Consider the following 21,795-nt stretch of genomic DNA (forward strand, 5'->3'; position numbering starts at 1 on the left):
CCTTCCCTTCCCTTCCCTTCCCGCACCTTCCCTTCCCTCTCTGTGCTTTGTGCCTACCTTGCTTTGTGAATAAACAGTTTTACTTTTTTTCACTTTCATCCCCAGTATCCATTTCTCTCACTGGCAGAAGAAAAGAGAGTTATTGAAACCCTTTCTCCTTAGAGGAAAGACTCATTCCAGGGCATTTCCTCCTGAAATTTGTCCCAAAGCTGAGAGCATCATCCATCAAAGCTTTTGTGGCACCAGAGCTGATAGAGAACATGCATAGGTGACCTGGCCAACCCCAAATCTGTCTTGGATATCTTCTACTCTGCTGATGTGAGATCTGGAAGCTCACACTCCTCAGGAGGTGGTGTGAAGGGATTCCAAGGCTGGCAGGGAGATGTAAGACGGAGGAGTTTCCATGGAAAAATGTGTATTGCTTAAAATTGGCCTCTAATGTCAGGGATTAAAGAGAAAGCTCTCTAAGCTGCAACCAGGGATGAAAGTGCTAATTACCACACAGTGCATCATTAACAAGCCCCAGCAAAGCTGGAAAAGTTCAGCTCCCTGACGGTTACATGGAAGTGGCAGGAAGGGCTGTTACCTGTGGGGACAAGGTTCCCCAAGTGAAATCCCTGATGAAATGCATCCCACAGCTAATGCACTTCCTGAGACTCACACCAGGGCAGAGGAGCTGTGCTGGTGAGGGAGACACTCTGGGATGAGTCTGGAGGGGCACTGGGAGCTGCCAAACCCATCTGCTCTCTGATGAAAACACCCTGTGACAGATGCAAGATGGGAAATTACATTCTTCCCCTCCCACATCCCAGGGGATCAGCTTGGACCCTCTCCTGATCCCTCTCCAAACCCCAGGGGCAGAGGAGGGCTGGACCTGCAGCCCCTCATCCAAGCTGCACCCCAGGAAGGAGCAAGGGAAGGAATGGGACCAACCCCAGCCCCTTCCCCACTCAGACATGGGGTCAAACACAGGGCTCTGGGTGGGATGGGGATATTTGGGAGGGCAATGGGACAGCTAGGTTTCTGTCCCCTGTGTCTCTGAGAACTTATGGCAGCAACTCTGTAACACTGGCAGGACCTTAGAGGAGCTGTCTGGGGCTAGAAGTAGAGATGATCAAGTACCCAAAGCAAGATACTCTCCCTGTCATGTACCACAGAAGGTCTAGATCATGTCCAGAGGCTTGTTCCTCTCCTGCATGATGGCTCTTGGAAGGAGCAGGGAGGGGGCTGAATACTCAACACAATTTCTAGATGAGGATTCCCTCAAAGTGTGGCTGAAACCCCTCCTTGTTTCAGTTCCCACTGAACTGATGTGTGGCTACTGCTGAGCTCTGCCTCCATCTCCTGGCAGGCCTTTCACTTGACCTTGAGCTGTCTCCATCATAAGATATGAAACCCACTGGTCAGTGTAGTGGGCAGCAACACCTTCTCTTTTCAAAATATGTAACTTCCAAATAGAGCTGGAAAAATAGACCCCTCTTGCAAATATATCTAGAGCCAAAGCAAGGCCACAGCAACCTCTCTGTTCATCAAGGTGGAACTGATGGGAGGGGGTCCCTCCTTCTTTCCCCCTGTCGTTCCCTTCAAGCTGCTCCATCATGGGCATTCAGCTGTGGCAAAGATTCCTGGGCAAAGATGCACACAATGGGCTTCATCACAACAGAGCACCAGCTCAAGCCCAGCTGCAGCACTGTCCCTGCCAGGGAAGAAGACAGATGGGTGATGGGGGCAGCTATGAGGCAGACTACTGGATACAAGCACCACATCTATCTTTCTGGCTCCAAGGGGTCAGACAGAAATCTTCCCTGTCCATCCCCAAAATCCCTGCCCAGGCACGTACCCACTCCTCCCTGCACCTCCCAGCCCTGAGAGCGAAGGGCTGATCTGGCACTCATCATCTGTTTGCATAAGAGGTGATTGATGAGTGTTCCTCCCCTTGCCCCCACCTCCATCCAGTGACCTGGATCAAATGACTCATCCCTAATCGGGGGATCCATCTCTCCCGAGGCAAGAAAGGCAATGAAGCAGAAGCTGCCCAAGGAAAAGGGCTGCCCCAGCAAGGGCAGGGTGCTGCCACTGGGAGAAGAAATTCCCTGGAAAATGTGTGATGTTCCCTGGAAACTGTGTGATGAAATATGCACTTCTACTACCTGCAGAAATACTGAGAAAACTGAAAATTTACAAAGGAGGAAAACACAAACAGCCAGTTGTAATAATAACCTCTTCCTTTATGCAGAGTGTTGGGTGGGTGGTAAATCAAGTCGTCTTCTCACACTTCCCAGGATATGATCTCATCAGGGAAGGGGAGCATCCCACTGCCACAACCCTGCCCCATTTCCATCACTGCTGGGGCCAGATGAGAGAACCAGAGCATTTCTGGGAGCTCCCCAGACGTCCTTGCACACAAACCTTGTGTTGCTGGTCACCTTCTTTAGAGGAGGGGGAGTCCAGCTCCCTTGTGCTCATTTTTGGGAATAGTGTATCTCCATTTGTGATGCTTGTCTGAGCAGCCCCAAACCCACCAATCCCTCCCAAAGGCAAACCCCACACATTGGTTTATCCAAGCCAGGGCTCATCCCTCTGCTGCCCCCCCCAGCTCCAGGGAGTGCAACGAGGGATGGTTTAGACCTTCATCCCACATGTCACTTCACATGCTTCAATCTTCCTCATCTTGATTATTTTCATCCTGCCAGCTGCCTCCTCAGTTACCCTGTTCCACACTGGAGGGAGAGGTGGTTCTATTTTCCAGCAGGTCCAGAGCCCCACATGTCCATGCCATCACCCCTAAGGATTTGCTCCATTTACTGTGAAGTCCAGTTTGCTTTGCAGAGGCTGCCAGAGCTGGAGCTGGTGCCACGTCCCCAGCAGACAGCCCTGCAGCACATCCCTGCACACACATTCCCCAGCCACAGCAGCCTTTCAATTTTTTTTCAACAACTTCTGAGGAGGGATTCAGTGTTCAGACTGGGCCTGACCAGTTGGGCATTTGAGGGGAAATGGCAAAGTCTTTGCCCAAAAAACACCTTAATTTCCTGTTGGGCATGAGTGAAAACTTGTTTTTACCTCCCTGTGCCAAGGGGTTGGGTACCCAGCCAGCCCATTCACTGGGATGCAGAAAAAGAAACACCCAGGCGATGGCTGTGCCAGTTTCAGAGGGAAGACCCCAAACACAGGTCAGGAGAGTGTTTCTGCCACTCTCAGTATCAGTACAAGTTTCTCCAGCCAACTGAAACACCAAGGTACAGGAACAAACCCCAAAAGCCTGAATTTCCATGATCTCCACACCATGGCCAGGTAACCAAGCTGAGCATCTCCTGCACAGAGGGGCTGGGAGCACCTCTGGACCCCTGGCCTGGTGACCAGCAGCTCAGTCTGGTCCTTCTCAGGGAAGCTCCTCCAGAAGCAGGGTCATGCTGCAGGGTCACCCCGAGGTGAGGGTCACACCCTGCAGCCCATGGCCTCAGCTGGGAATCTTCTCCAGGCCCTGGAGATGAGGGCTTTGAGCCCCTCTGGTCCCACCAACATCCAGAGGGGCCTGGCAGCTCCAGGGTCTTGATGCCGTCTGGAGCCGGACTTTTTACTGTTCTGCAGGAAGAGTCAAGGAGATGAGGGCAAACCCTTCCCAGGACCGAGGCAGTCCATGGCTCCTGCGTGCCCTGGCACTCAGCAGGAGTGCCGGAGCGGCTGGCCCGCGATGGGAGAGGCCGGGTGATCCAGGCACCTGAGGAGGAGGGCACTCCACAAGGCACTGGCAGAAGCAGAGCCGTGACTCCGCGCCAGGCTGGCTCCTCGCCCGCAGCCTTGACAGGAGGAGCGAGCGGGCGGGCAGGCAGCATCCCGGGGCTTCCCAGCCCTCCCCGGCCCATCCCGGCCCATCCCGGTTCTCCCCGGCCCATCCCGGCCCATCCCGGCTCTCCCCGGCCCATCCCGGATCATCCCCCGTTCTCCCCGGCCCATCCCGGCCCATCCCGGCTCTCCCCGGGCACGTCGCAGTTCCCAGCCCGGCCCGGCTGCAGCGGAGGTAGGCTCGGCGTGGGGAAGGAGGTGCGGGTGTTCCTGCGGCTGCTGCAGGGATAGCTCCCATTCCCGGGTGATGCTGAGCAGCCCTTTCCAGCAGGAGAGTGAGCCGGTGAAGTGCTGTGCTGAAAACATCATTTGGTGTCTCCAGCAGCGTCCCACCCTTACCCCAGCTGGCTCCTGGCTGGGAGCGCCGCTGCCAGGGACGGGCGGGTCTTCCGTCCCCTCCGGGTTATTCCCGTTTCCCTGGGGGATGAGGAGCGAACTCCCTCCGGGCTCAGCCTGGGTCTGTGAAGGTTCACCCCGAGCACAGCGGGGCCAGGCTGTCAGATAAAGGCTGAACAAGGAGGGTGGGAGCACGGGGAAGGTTTCGGGGATGGAGAACAGAGGAGGGGAGCGAGCGGGCCGGTGGTGTTTGCATGTCGTGCTGTCCCTCCTTGGGGACAGCCTGAGTATTGCAGCAGGTGCCCTGCTGGCTCCAACGCGGCTTTGCTGGGGGCTGTATGCTGGGAAGATGCAGGGTTCCCGTGGGAGACGCCTAAGTGCAAGTCCAGGGTGGGATTGCAGTGTCCCCGGGCACTGGGATGGACAAACAGCCGCGCCAGAGACAAGCGGAGCGCTGGCAAGGGCGCAGGACTCAGCTCCGCGGAGGAGGCTGCTTGGAGTGGATTTTCTCATTGCCGTCTCTCTCGATGCCAACTCTGAGTCCTTCCAGGCAGCAGGATGACGCTGTGGGATGGCTCCTACCCCTTCTACCCTGGAGCCACTGCCTGCTTCCCCTTTGACACCACCCGGGCTGTCATTGTCACCACATTCCTCTCCATGCTGCTCACGTTCATCATCATCCTGCCGGGGATCCGGGGCAGGGGGGTAAGTGGAGGGGCAGGGGCAGTTCAGAGCTCCGGTTCCTGCCCGTTCATCCCACATTCCTCCTCCTTCCCAGCCTTGGCAAGCAAAGCTGCCCGCAGGCTCATGGCCACAGCTCTGGGATCTCTAGAGAGCCGTGGGGCTGAGCTCCAGCCCATCCCAGCATGAACACTCATTCCATAGACACCAAACTCTTCCACCCCAGATTTCTCTGGGAGCCAGATCTGATCTTGGCTGGATTTGTCTGTGAACAAGCCGAAATGATTTCACCAGAGTGGAATAGCAGGGTGAGGCTCAAAGACCTCACCCCACCTTCCCAGAAACCTCAATAAAAGAGGGAGGTGTGTACCGGGCATGTCCCAGCACCACTCGCCGGGCTCTGTGTGGCCAGCAGGCCCTGCTGTGAGCCACATCGGGTGCTCCTGTGTGCCTGCTTTTGCAGCAGGGCTGGTTAAGGGGCTTCTGTCTCCCAGAGGACGCTACAAATGCCTGGTAACTCCTTTTTCCTACTCTTTCCACTTCCAGCTGTGATCTTCTGTCAACATGTCCAAACACACGAGGTTTGGATAAGTTTGGAAATTGCAGCTGAAAGCTGTTAGAGGAATGTCTCCACCCTCCTTCCCAATAAAAGGAACATCACAGCTTATTCCAATGAGTTCCTTTGATCTTCTTCCTCTGTCTGGATCTCCCTGCTGTCTCCCCCCAGCCACAGATGTACCCCATACCCACCCACAAAGCACATGGGGTGACTCCCCAGGGGAGGGACAGGTCTATTTCTCACCATTTGATGTTCCTAAATTACGTGCTTGGTGCTGAGGTCCCCGTGGTAAAATCTGACTGACACCTGTCTCTGCACTCTTGTCACCCCTTACAGCGACTCTTCTGGTTCCTGCGGCTGGTGTTGGGACTCTTCATGGGAGCAGTGATCCTCAGTGAGTGCTGGGGCTCCTGGGGGAGGCTCCTGAGTGCCCAAGAGATGGAGGGGGAAGGTGGATAGACCAGTCAAGGGCCGAGTCCAGCCTGCAGGATGAGTTCATGGGCAAGATGGACACATGTCAATTGGCGGAAGGCACTCCAGTCTGGTGGAGGCTGGTGGTCATATCCAGGGCAGTCACCACCAGGGGGAATTCAGGCACCCCTCCAGGGAATTCAGGCAGATTGGCAGGGCCTAGATGAGAAGCAGTGCCCAGACAGTGTCCACAAATCAGCCCCACTGCCACCAGGGTCTGCACTGGGGATGGGGAGAAACCAGCCCAAGTGGAATTTGCAGGGTCGTGGTTGATGTTGAGGAGGACATACAGGATCTTGGGGCCACCAGCCCAGTCCTGGCCTTGGGATAAGGATGGTGATGCCCAGGCCATGGTGACCATCCTGGCAGGTACTTCCAGAACCAGACACCTTGCTGCCAGGCTGTAACTAACCCCCAAAATCTTCACAGCTGTCCAGTTCACCAGGGACTGGGAGACTGGCTGGGTGCAGGCAAACACCTCCTACAAGTCCTTCAGCGCTGCCCAGGTGAACGCGGACATCGGGCTGCACATCGGCCTGGCAGGGGTGAACGTCACACTCAGGGGTGAGTCTGACGGCCCCGTCTGGAACTCTGGAGTAGCCACGGCCCCAGGAGATCCACAGCTGCTCTCTGAGGCCCCTGGTCTGTCTGAAGGCTCCTGGGAGCCTGCCGTGCCCATGCTCCTGGCTGGCAGTGCCCAGGTGCTGGCACAGCACGGCCGCAGCTCGTCCCTCCCGCAGGAAACCCAGTGAAGCAGATCAACGAGACCATCGACTACAACGAGCACTTTCCCTGGAACTTTGGAGCGGATTATGAGCACAGCTACAGCGAGGGGCTGGAGAAGGGGCTGCCCAGCCCCATCCTCTACGTGGCAGAGAAGTTCAGCAGGCAGAGCCCCTGTGCCGTGCACAGGCAGTACCGCACCGCCGGCCACTACGTGTCCCTCACCCTGTGGTGAGTTACAGCGAGGGCTCAGCTCTGTCCCATGGACTGGGGAGCTGGGAAGAACCAGGGACAGCAGAGGAGCTTTATGGAGCCACCCTTGTCTGTAAGCCCTGTCTGTCTGCAGGATCTGGGATTGTCATGCTTCCTGGCCTGCTCTAGGTTCATACAATTGTGGAATCACAGAGTGATTCGGGTTGGATGGGATCTTAAAGCTTATGGTGCTCTAACCCCCACCATGGGCAGGGACACCTTCCCCTATCCCAGGTTGCTCCAAGCCTTGTCCAACCTGGCCTTGAACACTTCCAGGGATGGAACAGCTTCTCCGGGCACTCTGTGCCAGGGCCTCAGCACCCTCTTAGGGATGAATTCCTTCCCCATATCCCAGCTAACCCTGCCCTCTGGCAGTGGGAAGTTATTCTCCCTCATCCTGTCCCTCTAGACCCTTTTCCCAAGTCTCTCTCCAGCTCTCCTGAAGCCCCTTCAGGCACTGTCAGGGGCTCTGAGGTCTCCCAAGAGCTTTCTCTCCTCTCTGAGCACCCCCAGCTCTCCCAGCCTGGTTCCAGAGCAGAGGGGCTCCAGCTCTTGGAGCATCTTTTGTCCATGTCCCCAGACTCCTTTTATGTGTCCTCTTGATGTACAAAACTGCAGTCTGAGAAAAATTCATTGAAGGGAAAACAGATGCAACCGTGGGGTTCAAGGTTTGAGATCTCTCCCAAGGACCAAGATTAAGGGTCCAGGTTAGGACCTGCTGTGAAGGGTCTTCTTTTGCACGTCCAAGTGGTCACAGACCTGCCTAGGGGGAGCAGGAGAGACCATCAGGAGGGTGCTCAGTAGAGCCCTTGTGTGTGTTGTGGTTGTGGAGTCCCAGAGCACACTCACGAGTCTCAAGGGTGGTGGGAAAGGCACTGCAGGGAAGAGAGAGCTTTGCAATTCCCCCCCTGAATGTAGGTTCCAGGTACCTGTACCCATCTCCTTTTCTATTTTCAGGGAAAACAATTATCCCCACCCAAACATTCCTGTATTTCACGGAAGAAATATTAATGAAAGCTTTTTTTTGTTTGTTTGTTTTTTTCTTGGCATCAGAAAAGTCTGTTAGGCTCACCTCCCCAGGGACCTAAATCCAAGCCCCAAGCACAGGGTAGGGCTGGCAGCTGGGCACACTCCAGGTGCTGAATCAGGTGTGGGCATGGCTAATGGTGCAGTTCTCCAAACAAATGTGTCCTTCCATGCCATTGTCCCTCTGGACATGTGGGAACTGCCTGGGGGTGGTCAGCTGTGGACAATCACAAGAATCAGAAAGAGTTACTTTGGCAGGGCTGTTACAATCTGACTATTAGAGAATCCTCTGCACAAATGAAGGTGTAAATGAGACCATATGCTGAAGTCAACAGCATGGATTTTATGTCACTGTAAATATGAGGTAGACAAAGATGGAAAGAAATAAAAGAGGAAAGGGTGAGGAGAGAGAAAGAGAGGGAGACAGATTGAGTAAAAGGATATGAGCACCCATGGAACCAGACAGTGTCACTGATCCTCTTCTGGTCCTCTCAGCGGTGGGGGTCCCACGAAACCCAGAGTTCAGTGCTGGTCCAGGCTTAAGTGCCTGGGCACCTTCCCTGCAGAGGGGTCTGCTGTAAAAATAATCAGGTGTATTTCTCTGGAAGGGCTCAGAGTTTTGAGGTGCTTTGGGGGGTCTTTGATGGTTTAGGACCCCTTCTAAGACATGACCCTGTCTCTCACACCAGTGTTGAATCAGTTCTGCCCCCTCAGAAGGGATGAAAACCCTCGGGCTGAGGTGTGAAGGGAAACAATGTGAGCAGGACCTTCCTGGGAAGGGAGGGGGAGGTTTTCAGCTGAGCTGGTTGTATGTAAGGGAGGGCACTGGCATGATAAAAACCATCCCTCTGCCTCTCCAGGGTCTGCTTCTTATCAGCCTTCTCCCTCACCTGGCTCAAAACCCAGAGCTGCTGAGGGGTCCTCTGTCTTCTGCACATCAGAGGGCTTGCCACCACACATGCAAAAGCCCTCCTTCTCCCCTGTCAGGGGGGAACCCAGCCCCAGCAAAGCACCTGCTGCCTCTGCAGATGGCCACATTTTGAGCTATTAAACATGAGCATTTCTTTCAGGAACCTCCAGAGATTTCTACTCCAGTCCCACACCCAGAGCAGGGCTGATGCCAAAGCCATACCAAGGTGCTTGGGGGCTTCAGGAAATTCAATACTGAACATTCCCAGGTGTGGAGATCCCTTTTCCCTGCTGTGGGATCTGTCCCACAGCTCCACCACTCGTATCATCACACAGTTGTTTGGCTTGTAAGGGCTCCTTAGAGCAGGCTGCCCAGCCATCTGCTGAAGCAAGGCCAGTGAGACCAGGCTGCCCAGGACTTTGTCCCTCCGTTGGGATATGCAGAGGAGACCCTGAGTAGGTGCTCCAAGCCTGATGTTTTCTGCTCTGTGCTCCTTTCACAGGCTGGCCTTTTGCACGTGGCTCATTTCCATCATGCTCTTCTCCATGTCCATCCTGCTCTATGGTGGCCACATGCTTCTGGTCACGGCCACTCTGATCCTCCTCTCACTGCTCTTCTTCTCCACCGCAAGAAACACCCTCAAGTGCCCCATCCAGTTCGGCCCAGCTTCCTTGAGGACTGACTATGGTGAATCCTTTTGGCTGACATTAGCAGCAGGTGAGTGCTCAGCTTCCTTCTGGGGATTTTCTTCTCCATCCCCACAGAAATGATGTCCCAACAGCACCCCATCCCTTCCTTTTCCATGGCTGGTCACAGAAAATGATAATTTTAGGTAAGAAGATTTTAGATTAGAATTATTGAGGTTGTGGAGAAAAAGAGATGAGCAGACAAGAGATTTGAATGTCTGAGGTTACCTGCTGGATAGAGATTCCCTCTGCCCCCCAGGACCTGCTCCACTTCCAGGCAACAATTGTTTCCTTTGATCAAACCAGAATTTTCCACATTACAACATTCACCTCCAGGGACACCAGCCCTTTTCCAGTAGCAGATGGTAACTAATTCCCCCTGGACACTCTTCTTTTTCAGGCTAAACAAGCCCAGGTCTTCCAGCCTTTCCCTGTGCAGGGTGGGCTCCAGCCCCAGCTCTCTGCCCCAGTTCATTGACCTCTCTTTTGTAGTGGGGAGCCCAAAGTGATGCTAGAATCGAGATGGGGAAGGAGCAATGGCCAGGGAGCTGCTGGGTGATGCCACATGTCCCAGGCTCCTGCACTGGTGCCACTCTGCATTGCAGGGCTGCTGTGCCTGCTCCTGGGGCTGGCCATCGTCATCCTCAACTCCCTGCAGCCAGAGAAGCTGAAGCTCATCTTCAGCCTGGACAAGAGCAGGGAAGAGAAGGCGTGGGACAGGTCCTGCCTGGCAGCTGAGCCCAGCTGCTCTGTGCAGGATGGGCTGATGGTGCCCCTGGGTGAGCTCTGCCATGTGAGCTCAGCCACCCCGCTCTGAGGCACAGGGCACGCAGAGCCAGGGCTGGACATGCTGCTCCTGAACCCACCAAATCCATCAGGACCCCAGCTGGGAAGGTTGTGACCAGAACCAAGTGATGAGAATATCCACATCTGAAAAGGTGTCTCAAACACAACAGTTGACTTTTCTTTTCTTTTCTTTTCTTTCCCTTTTTTTTTTTTTTTTTTTTTTCTGTTTTACTGCCTTTCCCCCTGGTCCATCCCAACAAACCCTGAGCCCTCCCCAGGATACAGAGATTAAATCAGAACAAGATGGGGAGAAAGAAAGCAACTGAAGGCCCATGGATATGAACCAAAGGAGAAGTAGAGCCCACAACAGCCCCCTCACCCTGAGGACCCCCAAAAAGTCCTCTTGCCTTGGATACTGTTCCCATCAGCAGTCAGGAAGTGCAGATGGAGCTGCTCCCCAGGGTGAAGAGCACCATGACAAATAGGAACACAGTTTAGTAGGATGCTGGAGATACCAGGAGGGAGGGAAGGAGAGGAGGAGGTGGGAAAGGAGGTACAGCAGTGCCTTGGAGATCAGCTGTAACCAATTAGGGAGAGGGGAGCAGCGCCTCCAGTCTGGGTTCCTCCTGCTCAGCTGTGGAAATACACATGTCAGGGGCAGGAGACATTGAAATTCTGCCCAAGGCAGCAGGACCCCTGCCCACACAGGCAGAGAGGGTGCACGCTTCAGCTCTGCCTCGTGGAGTGTTTCACATTTTCTTTCTGTTTTGTGCTCACTTATTTCCCTCTCTATCTCAATAAAATAAGTTTGCCTTGCCCTTTCACCTGCCTGTTGATAGAGGTGTCACTTTGAGGGCTGCTGCTGTGACATGGCAGCCACAGGGAAGGGATGAGGAAAAGGCAGAGCCTTTTTGTGATCCTCAATGGGGCACCTAACGGGGCTCAGCCAGTGCAGGGCAATGAGGTCGAGTCAGTGCCCCCAAAGAGGGAACTGGAATATCCCCAGCAAACAAGCAGGGGGAATTTTAGTTTCTGGCATGCCCCTGAGCATGTGGGAGGTTTGATGGGAGCTCTCTCCAGCCCTGCAGAGAGGTTTGCAGAGGAGCCACCATGGGCCAGGGAGGAGCTCAGCCACGACATCCTCTCCCATCCCATTCTGGTGGGAAGGGCCTTCAATGGGAACCTAGAGGACCCAGCAGGGTTTGGAGCTCAACTCCTTTGGCTTGGGAGGTCCCAGCCAGGATATTCCCAGCAAGACCTATCAGGAGGTGCTTCAGCCTAGAGATGGACTAGATCCAAGGTGCAAGGAATCTCTTTGGTTTAGTCAGCTGGCATTCAGGCCTGACAGACCTGTCTCTGCTATGTTCCTTCTGGGGGAGATGGCTGCAGTGAGTGCCACCAGGGGGGTGGCCATGATCCTTGCAGAGCCCCAGGCTGTGCTCCCTGAGATCTCACCGTGGTTGTTGCATTGCTGGCACTGGTTCTGGATGGATGCCAGATTCCCCAGACACTGCGGGGGCAGAGCCCACCTGGGCCAGGAGCCACGGATTTAGTGGTGATAACTTTACCTCTTGATGTCCAGCAGCACCTCAGTCCAGCCAGGGAGCTGAGCTGTGCTGGAGGGAGGAGGTGGGACCTGCACAGTGCAAATGGCCAAAAGGCTGGGAAAGGCCTCCTGTGTCTCGGGATCTGTCCCACACCAGCCCCAGTAACCTGTGTTTGCTGCACCATCTTCCCGTCAGTGCCTTCAAACCTCACGTGTCTGGATGCAAGAAACTCTCAAGGAAGGATCCTCCTTTTCCTGAGGGAGTTCTGGTGGTTTGATCTCACAGCTTCAGCCCCAGCACTCAGCTAGTTAAAGTCCTTTTGAGGCTCTCCTAAATTCTCGTAGCTCCTCATGACAAAGGTTTCTGGGTGTGTGACCTTGAAACGTGCCAACAAGGAATTTATCCCCACGAGAAGAATGCTGCTGCTGGGGGCTTGCCAGAAGTGACCTTCAGATGTGCCCACGGCCCCTTCTTAAGAAACCAGCCCCCTAAATGTCCACAGTGTTTCAAAGGACAGGGGTTTCAGGAAAATTTATTTTGTTGAAAATAATTCCTGCACAGAACAAACCAAATTAGTGACACACAAGTATCATCTGCCAGAAATAAGTAACTTACCAGAAGGATCTCAAAAATAAAAGTCAAAACATTGAGATTATATACTTTAAAATTAACTGGAATGAGGGTGCTCAGGTTTCCAGCATTCAGATATAGAATCCCAGAATAGTTTGGGTTGGAAGAGACCTTAAGGCTCATCTTGTTCCACCCCCCACCATGGGCAGGGACACCTTCCACTATCCCAGGTTGCTCCAAGTGCCCTGTCCAGCCTGGGCTTGGGCACTTCCAGGGATGGGGCAGCTGCAGCTTCCCTGGGCACCCTGTGCCAGGGCCTCACCTCCCTCACAGGGATGAATTCCTTCCCAATATCCCATCTATCCCTGCCCTCTGGCAGTGGGAAGTTATTCCATCTCCTGTCATGTGGGTCCCTGTCCCCAGTCCCTCTCCAGCTCTCCTGGAGCCCCTTCAGGCCCTGGCAGGGGCTCTGAGCTCTCCCTGGAGCCTTCTCCCCTCTCTGAGCACTCCCAGCTCTCCCAGCCTGGCTCCAGAGCAGAGGGGCTCCAGCCCTGGGAGTTTCTCCATGGCTCCTCTGGACTGGCTCCAGCAGCTCCAGGTCCTTCTCTGGAGGCAGCTCTGCAGGTGGGGTCTCACCTGAGTGAGGCAGAGGGACAGATCCCACCCCTCCCTGCTGCAGTGTGCCCCAGCTGGACAGGGATAAATTCATCCTTCACTCCCTTTCCTTCCCTATGGCATCTTTTCAGTTCACACAAGGCTACAAGTTTTGCCTAATCAAAGCCAAATTTGAAGGGGAAAAGAATCAAATCACCACATCCCCCACAGCAATCTGGTGCATTTACTCAGCCTTTGTTTCTGGAGCAGATTTTTTATTCCAGCTCCTGCAGCATCCAGCCTGCAGAAGCTGGATCTATGCCTGGCTTTCCAGGATACACCTAAACCACAAAATGTCATGTTTGGGAAAGAAAGGAGCAGATTTAATCCCAGGTTTTTGGAGTGGCAGGTACTCCCAGGGTGAAATGTCACCCATGAGGTGATTCTCAGTCCCAGCAGGAGCAGAGCATTGGAGAATGCCTGCACTGCAGTGTGGCAGGGCATGGAGCAGGAAGGGATTCCTCCTGGGATGAGGATCCCCAGGGGGGTGTGCAGCTCAAGCCTCTGGAGCTGTGAGCTGTGAGCTGTGAGCTGCCAGCACAGCCTGCCCCTTCCAGAGGGCAGAGGGACAGTCTGTGAAGGTACACTTCCCAGCAAGGACCTATCCCAGTGTGGGGCTGTTGGATGGGGAAATGCATCTCTGGGGACATCATGAAGAATTTGTTTTGCCCTTTTGGGTTGATCTTCAGGGAAAGAATGAGGACTTTCCTCTAGATGCTGTTGATTTCAGAGGGCTGGGAAGGAAACAGGCCCTTGTTCACAAAATGAGGGTTGATGAACACCTCAGGCATTTCCTGGTACTCCTCTGCTTTGTCCTCATGAAGATCAAAGAAAGTTTTCAGCAGGTCCAGATTGAGGTGGTGCATTGCCACAATGGTGGTCCCAACCACGAAACAGAGCAGGCCTGGAAACAAACATGCTCTCTGGTTGGGATCGTGTCACTCCAGCAGTGTCCCCACCCCAGAGCCCTCCTTGGATTGTCCCCTGCCAGAGGACAATGCCTCTGCTTTATGGAAGGTGGCCTTCCAGTGTGTGAACTGTTCTAAACATCCTTAAACCCCAGACACCTGTCTGAAAACCCAGGCAAGTGACCCCAAAGTGTTTGCACCTCAGGAGCTCTAAATGCCTCCACTGCCCTTGAGATGAGGATGGTGTTTCCCCTTTTCCCACCCCTCTCCACATCTGCTTTGCCAGGGCTGAGGCTCTGGGGGGCTGCACTTCCCACCTGGGACCCTTGTACCTCTGGAGGGACACAGTGATGTGACCCACGGCACCCTGATGTTCTCACCAATTGCCAGCACGAGCCAGAAGGATCCCCCATAGGCCACGTGCAGGGTCCTGCTCCCAATCTTGATCAGGCACATGGGGGAGCTCCTCACGGTGGAAAACGAGAGCAGTGAGAAGGTGGTGAAGGCCCCTGTGACCAGGAGCATGTATCCTCCATAAACCAGGACAGGCATGGAGAGGAGGATGTTGGAGATGATCCACGTGCAAAAGGCTACCCTGGAGACAAGAGGAGACCAACAGATGAGTGGTGCGAGTGCCACGGATCAGGATGCTCTGTGTGGGGATTTCCATGTGGCAGGAGGAATCTGGGCTCCAAGTAGGAGCTGTGGGAGGTGGAGAAGCTCTGTGGGCAGGCAGGAATGGTCCCTAATCCCCATGCTGAGCAAGCACACGTGCAAGGCTCACACTGCTACATCCAGGAGGCAGAAACACAGATTTCCTCTTCCCCTCGCTCAGCCCACAGGCAGTAGCAGCCTCAAGGAGGCTGTGGCAGCCCACTCAGGGTACCTGGATCATCCCAGCTCCCAGCCCTTCCACATGTGGGGCAGCAGACCCTGAGAGAGGCACCCAAGACTGAGATAAATGCAGGAGCAGGTAAAGGTCTTTTGCAGGAGCTCTGCACGTGCTGAGGAGTTGGGCTACAGCGGAAGGCTTCAGCTATGGATCTGGAGCTCTTGTTCCATGGCATCACCAGGCTTCTTCTCTAGCTTCTGTGTCCCTGCTGCCAAACACCAAGCAGGAAGAACAGCACTGCAATGGTTCTCCATGGCCAACATAAGGTGGAAGGGACCACCTCCTGCCAGCTGGGAACCTGCTCTCCCCCAGCCCAAGTGGGCTTTCTGACCTTGCCAGAGTCAAGATCAATTCCACAACAACAGCAGCAGTATCTTTTCCTCACCTGATCCAAATCTTAGATAGAATCTTAGAAAATACACTTAGATAAAAGTGTACAATACTTTATAAAATACACTAAGATAAAATCTTAGAAAATACACTCACAGGTAGGGTTGGGAGAGTTCTTCATGTGTCCATGGGCCTCTCTGGGCCACCAAGGACAGCAGCTTCAACTCCAGGCACAGGGATGGACCTCTACCATTATCATCACATCATGACAAGGACCTGCACCACGTTCCTCTGTCCTGTGCCCAGCCCAGTGGGTTTGTCCAGCAGGGAGAACCAGCACTGCTCACCCTGAAATGTCTGCAGTGCCTGGCAGGGAGCCCTCCACGCACACAGCTTCCCTCCTGGCACCATGCAATCCCAGCCAGCCCAAAGGCCTAGGGGAAAGGCAGCCAAGTTCTCCACACCCCTGATCTCCCCTGCCTGCAGCAGGACAGGAGGGCTCAGCAGGGCAGGAAGCTCACCAGAGCACGGCTGAGGCGTAGTGGCCGGCGGTGCGGTACTGCCTGTGCACAGCACAGGGGCTCTGCCTGCTGAACTTCTCTGCCACGTAGAGGATGGGGCTGGGCAACCCCTTCTCCAGCCCCTCGCTGTAGCTGTGCTCATAATCCGCTCCAAAGTTCCAGGGAAAGTGCTCGTTGTAGTCGATGGTCTCGTTGATCTGCTTCACTGGGTTTCCTGCGGGAGGGACGAGCTGCGGCCGTGCTGTGCCAGCACCTGGGCACTGCCAGCCAGGAGCATGGGCACGGCAGGCTCCCAGGAGCCTTCAGACAGACCAGGGGCCTCAGAGAGCAGCTGTGGATCTCCTGGGGCCGTGGCTACTCCAGAGTTCCAGACGGGGCCGTCAGACTCACCCCTGAGTGTGACGTTCACCCCTGCCAGGCCGATGTGCAGCCCGATGTCCGCGTTCACCTGGGCAGCGCTGAAGGACTTGTAGGAGGTGTTTGCCTGCACCCAGCCAGTCTCCCAGTCCCTGGTGAACTGGACAGCTGCCAGGAAGAATAAAGCTGGGGTTAAAGCAGGTCCGGTTTCAGGCTTTGCTGTGCTCGAGGGGAGAATCACGGGAGGGTGGCAGCATTCCCACCATGGCACTGGAAGGGAGTGTTAGGAGGGCAGGAATGCTGACTCAGATGCCAGGACATGCCCCAACCAGCTCCCACACCCTGCAGAGTTCAGGTCCTCCCCTTGCTAAGCATCCACTCCCTGAATCCGGGAGGAGCAGGGCTCAGATCCCCAGGGATGAACATCATGACCTGATTTCTCCTTGGACATCCTCTCCAGAACCTCCCTGCAAGCTCCCCACCATGGCAAGCACCACACCACCCAGGGACAGGGCTCAGAGATGAGCCTGTTTGACAGCCACAGGAACAGGGGTGAGTCTCATTGCACACATCCAGCTCCCCAAATTGCACTACTAGGGAATGGTAAAAGTCATTGTCAGAAGGAGGCAGTGGAGAGGGGTGGGAAGTGCCAGCACAGCTTGGACAGTCATTTCAGCTGGCAAAAAAAGGAAAAGTTGAACCTTTTCTGGTTTATGTTTTTTGGAGCAAGGCATCCTTTTCTGAAGCACTTCCACTTTGCAGCGGGTTTCATTTTCCAGCAGGGAAAGTAAAGCCGGCTCTTCGATGTCAGGCTGAACTAAATACTCCTGAGAAAATGTTCAGTTGCTGAGTCAACTTGTGAGGGCACTGATGCAGTGGGAGCCCCACAGGAATGTTTTTGGCTGCAGGGCTGAGTGTGTCCTGCTGCTGCTGCTGGCTTCAGAACAGTTTGTTCTTCCCGTGTGCCCGAGGAGAGCCTGACTGCAGCCTTGTCACAGAGCGGTGCTGGATGGCTCTGGACGGGACACGGCCGTGGAGTCAGCCCTGCCTTCACCCCTCCACCACCCCCGGCCTGGCACCGGGTTCTCAGGTGGTTCTGGGGGCATCTCCCACACCCTGGACATTCCCAGGGTGGCTGGGATGGCCCATGTGTCCCACAGCTGGTCCCAGTCTGGCTACCTGCTCCTAGTGCCTGGTCAAATCAGAGCTGAATCTTTTAGGTTATCATTATCCTTCCCCTTAATCATCCCTCTCCCAGCAGTCTTGTAATCCCTCTTGTCCTTCACAGCAGGAGAAATGCTTTGATTTAGGGTCAGGGCTGGCTTCTCTTGCCACCTGGCATCTTCTATCCCCTCAGTACATCCTTCCTCACCCATCCTGTTACCCTGTCTGGGTTTTCCTGACTGTGAAATCCCACTGCCTGGTTTCTACCATTAGTTATTACAGGAGGTTCTCCATTTTTTACTAAATTAAATCCTCTCCTTCATCTCCTCTAACCTTGTTCCTTGGGAGATCTTTACCCCCCTGCTGCCATCCCTCTGCTCTGCCTGTGTTTTATCCCAGCTCTGCAAGGCTCCTCACAATCTCCAAAGGTGCCTGGCTGCAGCCCCAGGCAGCACAAGTGGGCTCACATAGTGGGGGGAAATAGTGGAAAAGTGGTGAGGAGGATTGTAAACACACTGAAGCGATGTGTAGCTGTGGAAAAACCCACAGATCACAGTAACCACTGCTGCTGGTGCTGTGTTACAACCACTGGTGTGCTGGGGAGGTGGAACATCTGTGCTCAGACAGCTCAGAAGCACCTGTTGAACAAGCTGGAGACCCAGCCCTGTTACAGGGAAGATCAAAGTAGATCAGTGAACTACGCCTGCACAAATCCCTGAAACACGGCAGGTTCGGTGATCCTTTGGCACGGACCGAGCTCCAGGTGCCGGTCCCCTCCTCGTCTCTACCCAGCGCTGCCTTGGGGAGCCCCCGGAGGGCCAGCCCATGAAAAGAAACCCGCTCTTTGCACTTGATCCGTGCCTTTGTGTGTGTTCCTGCGCCCTGCCTGTGTCAGCTCCTGCACACATCGGGAGGAGCACGGGGCTCTGCAGCCCGATGGAGCTGGGGCTCTGAGTTACAGCCAGCAAAGCTCCCGCAAGTAACCAGGGGCACCTCCGAGTGCTCGGGTACCGGGGAAGGGAAAGCTGTTCTGGGAAGCTGTGTGACTGCTTTGCAGAGCCAAGATAAGGTAGACGGCACCACCGGCAGTGGCTGTGACCCCCAGCCCACATTTCCCGGAGACAGACCCTGCCCCAGGGTTCCATCCTGCCCCCAGACCCCTGCCCAGGGCTCCATCCTGGCCCCAGAGCCTGCCCAGGGCTGCACGGCACTCACCCACAATCATTGCTCCCACGGAGAGGCTGAGGAGGACACGGAGAGTCCAGTAGAGCCTCTGCGGGGAGAGAGGGACCATCAGGCAGGTGGGAGCAGCCCTGGCTCTCCTCCTGCCCCACCCTGGTCCAGCCGGGAGCAGCGCCCGTGGCCGGCTCACGCACCGCCCGCCCGCGGATGCCCGCGATGATGAGGAGGAAGCTGAAGGCCAGCGTCAAGAAGACAGCGATCACCACCACGGTGCTGATGTCGAACACAGCAGCCTTCCTCGGCTGAGGATAGAAGGGGTAGACGCCGTTAAGAGTCATCCTGCAGCTCCAGGAGCCTGCGGGAGAGCGGTGGTCACAGCGGGGACCCTGCGCTGCCGCGCTCGGATGGCTCCAGCCTGTGGTGGAGTTCTGGAATATTCAGTTCTGGAATAACCTCTGGAATATTCAGTTCTGGAATAACCAGAGGAGGGAGGTTCAGCCAAAGGGTCCCCAGAGGGACGAGGAAATGTGACACAGCGAGCAGGCGGGCGGGCAGAACACTCCCCAGCAGAGAACACCCAAAGGCGCTCAGAGGAGGAGAGGAGGTGCCCGGGGCAGGGCTCCAGCAGCCAGGGAACCACAAGCCCCTGTCCTGCTGCGGGGCGAGGAGCAGCCCCAGAGCAGGAGCCTGCTGAGTTGCTCTCAAGGCTGGGGCTCTCCCTCCAGCAGCTGCAGCCAGGGCTTTCCACTTTGGGGTGAACTCCCAGGGGAAGCGCTCAAGCCATGACCACAGCAGGAATGCAAATTGCTTCAAAATTACAAGGAACAACTGGAAATGTGGATTTCACAATAGCAAAATTATCCCAAGCCAAGGGCCAGCAGTGCCGAGGGGAACAAAGCCCAATACTCCCATTCCTGCCCATTTCCTCCAAAAGGCTTTCCCCCTGGAGCTCCTGGACTGTGGAGGAGGAAGAGGAAGAAGGAGGATTGATCCAGCACTTGGTCTGGAGAGACAAGGAACAGCCCCCAGTCCAAGGATGAGGGTCCAAAGAACACTCAAAACTCCATGAGCACATCTCAAGGCTAAAGGAAGCTGAATTACATAAAATGAGAAGATGTGTGAGTCCCACAGGTGACTTTGGACTTCCCCTGGCTCTCCAGTTCCAGCAATTACACACCTTCTCCCCGTGCCTGGGTTAGATCTTTTCTACCAAATAGTGTGCTTGGTCCTCTTGTTTTGCTCATTTAATAGCCTTTGCATGCAACTAACTGCCCCAGGAAGTTTGCTAAAGTCAGGGAATGCCAGACCTGCCCAAACAGCACTTTATTTTGTTCCTGTACAGAGGAGGCAATTTTATTCTCATTTTCCAAAACCAATTTTAATAATATTTTTAGGTAAGATCCAACCCAGGGCAATTCAGGCGTAAAAAAACTGGTCCCAAATGCCTAGATGTGAGTAGGGATACCAATAACTATCATAAAAGAGTTTGCTTGGGCAGCTGAATTGCTTTCCAATGCAGAAAGCAATATTTGATTGGAGAACAACCTTCTGCCTAGTAACCCAGAAAATAACAGGAAAGAGTGGAGTGGAGACTGGCATTTTACAATGGCTCTGGACCTGAATTTAGCCTGATTGCTACAGACTAACAGAGCTGTCGTGTGCTCTTACAAATCTTCTTTGGGGCTATTTTGCTGTAATAGCTTTGGGTTATTTCCTTGGAAAGCCAAACCCGGAGAAAAGCAGCCTTCAAGTGCCATGATTACCTGGCAAGCAGGACCTGTAGCTGATTCTTAATACTACTGGAGTCCAGCAAAAGTGCCCACAAAACAGTCAGAGCTGCTGCAAGAAAAGCAATAAATTAATATTTTAATCTAGTTAAATTATTCATTTAGTTAGTTTAACTAGTTAACCTAGTTAATTTAGTTAACAGTTTAACCTAGAACAGATTCAATCATAATGCTGAATTCCACTCGTTTCCTGGTATCTTTGCCCAAATTTCCTATGAGATGCAATGAAGCAGGAAGGATTTCCAAGTCTGTATTCACTAAACCACAACTCTTCAGAGTTTAAAAGAATTAAAAACCAGAACATAACATGGAGAATGCAGTCTTGTTAAATCTAAATTTAGCTTTCAACCAACGCCAGTGGATGTTTGCATTTCCGTACGCTTTGCATTTCTCTACACTTGGACTTGTTTCACTGGGAATTTCCAGGGAAACAACTCTTGCTGTCTGCCCATCCTTCTCCTTTGACTGCCCTTCAGGCATTTTTGCAGCTTTCAAGTGGAAAAGTGATGCCTACAGCTTATGGCACAGGAAACTGAACTTGTTGCACCTTGAAGCACACTGAAGCATTTCTGTGACCTTAGAGTCCCTGTGGTTCCCTCTGTCAGTGTATGGAGGGGGTAAAAACTGGAAACATCTTCAAGGAAGGATTAGCAGCTCAGCAGAAACAGACAATTTAATCTTATATTTTAAAATATTCTGGACTTTGAGGAGAGAAAGACAAAGGAGGCAGAAATTTCGCCCAAACACCAGAAGTTTCTCATTACAGAATCTTCATTTTCCTGCTCAGGAATGAATCGAGGTAAAAGGAGTTTTTGGAGCTGCTCAGCCAAAAGCTGCCGGTGGCAGAGCCAGCAGCAATCCCAGCTGGGTTACTCAGGGCTGCAGGTCGGTATTTTCCATAGGGGAAAAAAATAAAAAAAAAATAATTCCCGTCCCCTGGAAAAACAGAATCATCGGAACTGGAACTCCCAGGTGGGGAAAGAGGGGCGAGGGGGCAACCTCGCTGCACTTCCCTAACCCCGTAACAGGGCAGAATAGCAGAAACTGAGGGCTGGCTGCAGATGGGAAACATCCTCCCCTCGCAGTCCCTGCGAGCCGGGGCGGGCAGGGGGGATACCCCCTCCCACCAGCCACTGCCACCTCCACCAGCCTCCTCCACAGCCTCCTCCACCAGCCTCCTCCTCCTCCTCCTCCTCCGCCGGCCGCCCCGGGGGCACCGGGACACGCCTGGGGGCTCCAAGGAATCGAGGGCACTCGTGTCCCTTCTGGCGTGCAGGAAAGGGAGATAGAAGGACTGGGGGTACGCGTGTCCTCGCCCTCCGTGCTCCGGGGGGAGCCGAAGGATTGAGGACGCTCAAACTCCGCGGTGTGGCTGTGTCGGAGGGACCGGGACCGGGCTGGGAGGGATGTCTGAAGGACCGGGACCGGGACCGGGCTGGGAGGGATGTCTGAGGGATCGGGACCGGGCTGGGAGGGATGTCTGAAGGACCGGGACCGGGCTGGGAGGGATGTCTGAAGGACCGGGACCGGGACCGGGCTGGGAGGGATGTCTGAGGGATCGGGACCGGGACCGGGCTGGGAGGGATGTCTGAGGGATCGGGACCGGG

At 54.5% G+C, this 21,795-nt stretch overlaps 2 protein-coding genes across 2 annotated transcripts; one reads left to right on the forward strand and one right to left on the reverse strand.

Annotated features, from left to right (window-relative positions):
- Positions 1 to 3,953: 3,953 nt before the first annotated feature.
- Positions 3,954 to 11,089, forward strand: LOC107209321 (dual oxidase maturation factor 1-like). The gene is made up of 7 exons (XM_033517058.1): positions 3,954 to 4,021; positions 4,733 to 4,887; positions 5,759 to 5,816; positions 6,323 to 6,457; positions 6,634 to 6,847; positions 9,307 to 9,521; positions 10,555 to 11,089. Exons 2-7 carry the CDS (start codon positions 4,741 to 4,743, stop codon positions 10,566 to 10,568), a joined length of 783 nt encoding a protein of 260 aa, XP_033372949.1. The 5' UTR covers positions 3,954 to 4,021; positions 4,733 to 4,740; the 3' UTR covers positions 10,569 to 11,089.
- Positions 11,090 to 13,003: 1,914 nt separating this feature from the next.
- DUOXA2 (dual oxidase maturation factor 2) lies at positions 13,004 to 19,093 on the reverse strand. Its single transcript, XM_015639480.2, has 6 exons — positions 18,596 to 19,093; positions 18,435 to 18,492; positions 16,089 to 16,223; positions 15,699 to 15,912; positions 14,336 to 14,550; positions 13,004 to 13,951 (listed from the first exon to the last, which is right to left on the reverse strand). The coding sequence occupies exons 1-6, from the start codon at positions 18,737 to 18,739 to the stop codon at positions 13,758 to 13,760; spliced, it is 960 nt and encodes a 319-aa protein (XP_015494966.1). The 5' UTR covers positions 18,740 to 19,093; the 3' UTR covers positions 13,004 to 13,757.
- Between the last annotated feature and the right edge of the window lie 2,702 nt (positions 19,094 to 21,795).

This window comes from Parus major, chromosome 10, assembly GCF_001522545.3.
Source record: "Parus major isolate Abel chromosome 10, Parus_major1.1, whole genome shotgun sequence".
NCBI classification, from domain to species: Eukaryota; Metazoa; Chordata; class Aves; order Passeriformes; family Paridae; genus Parus; species Parus major.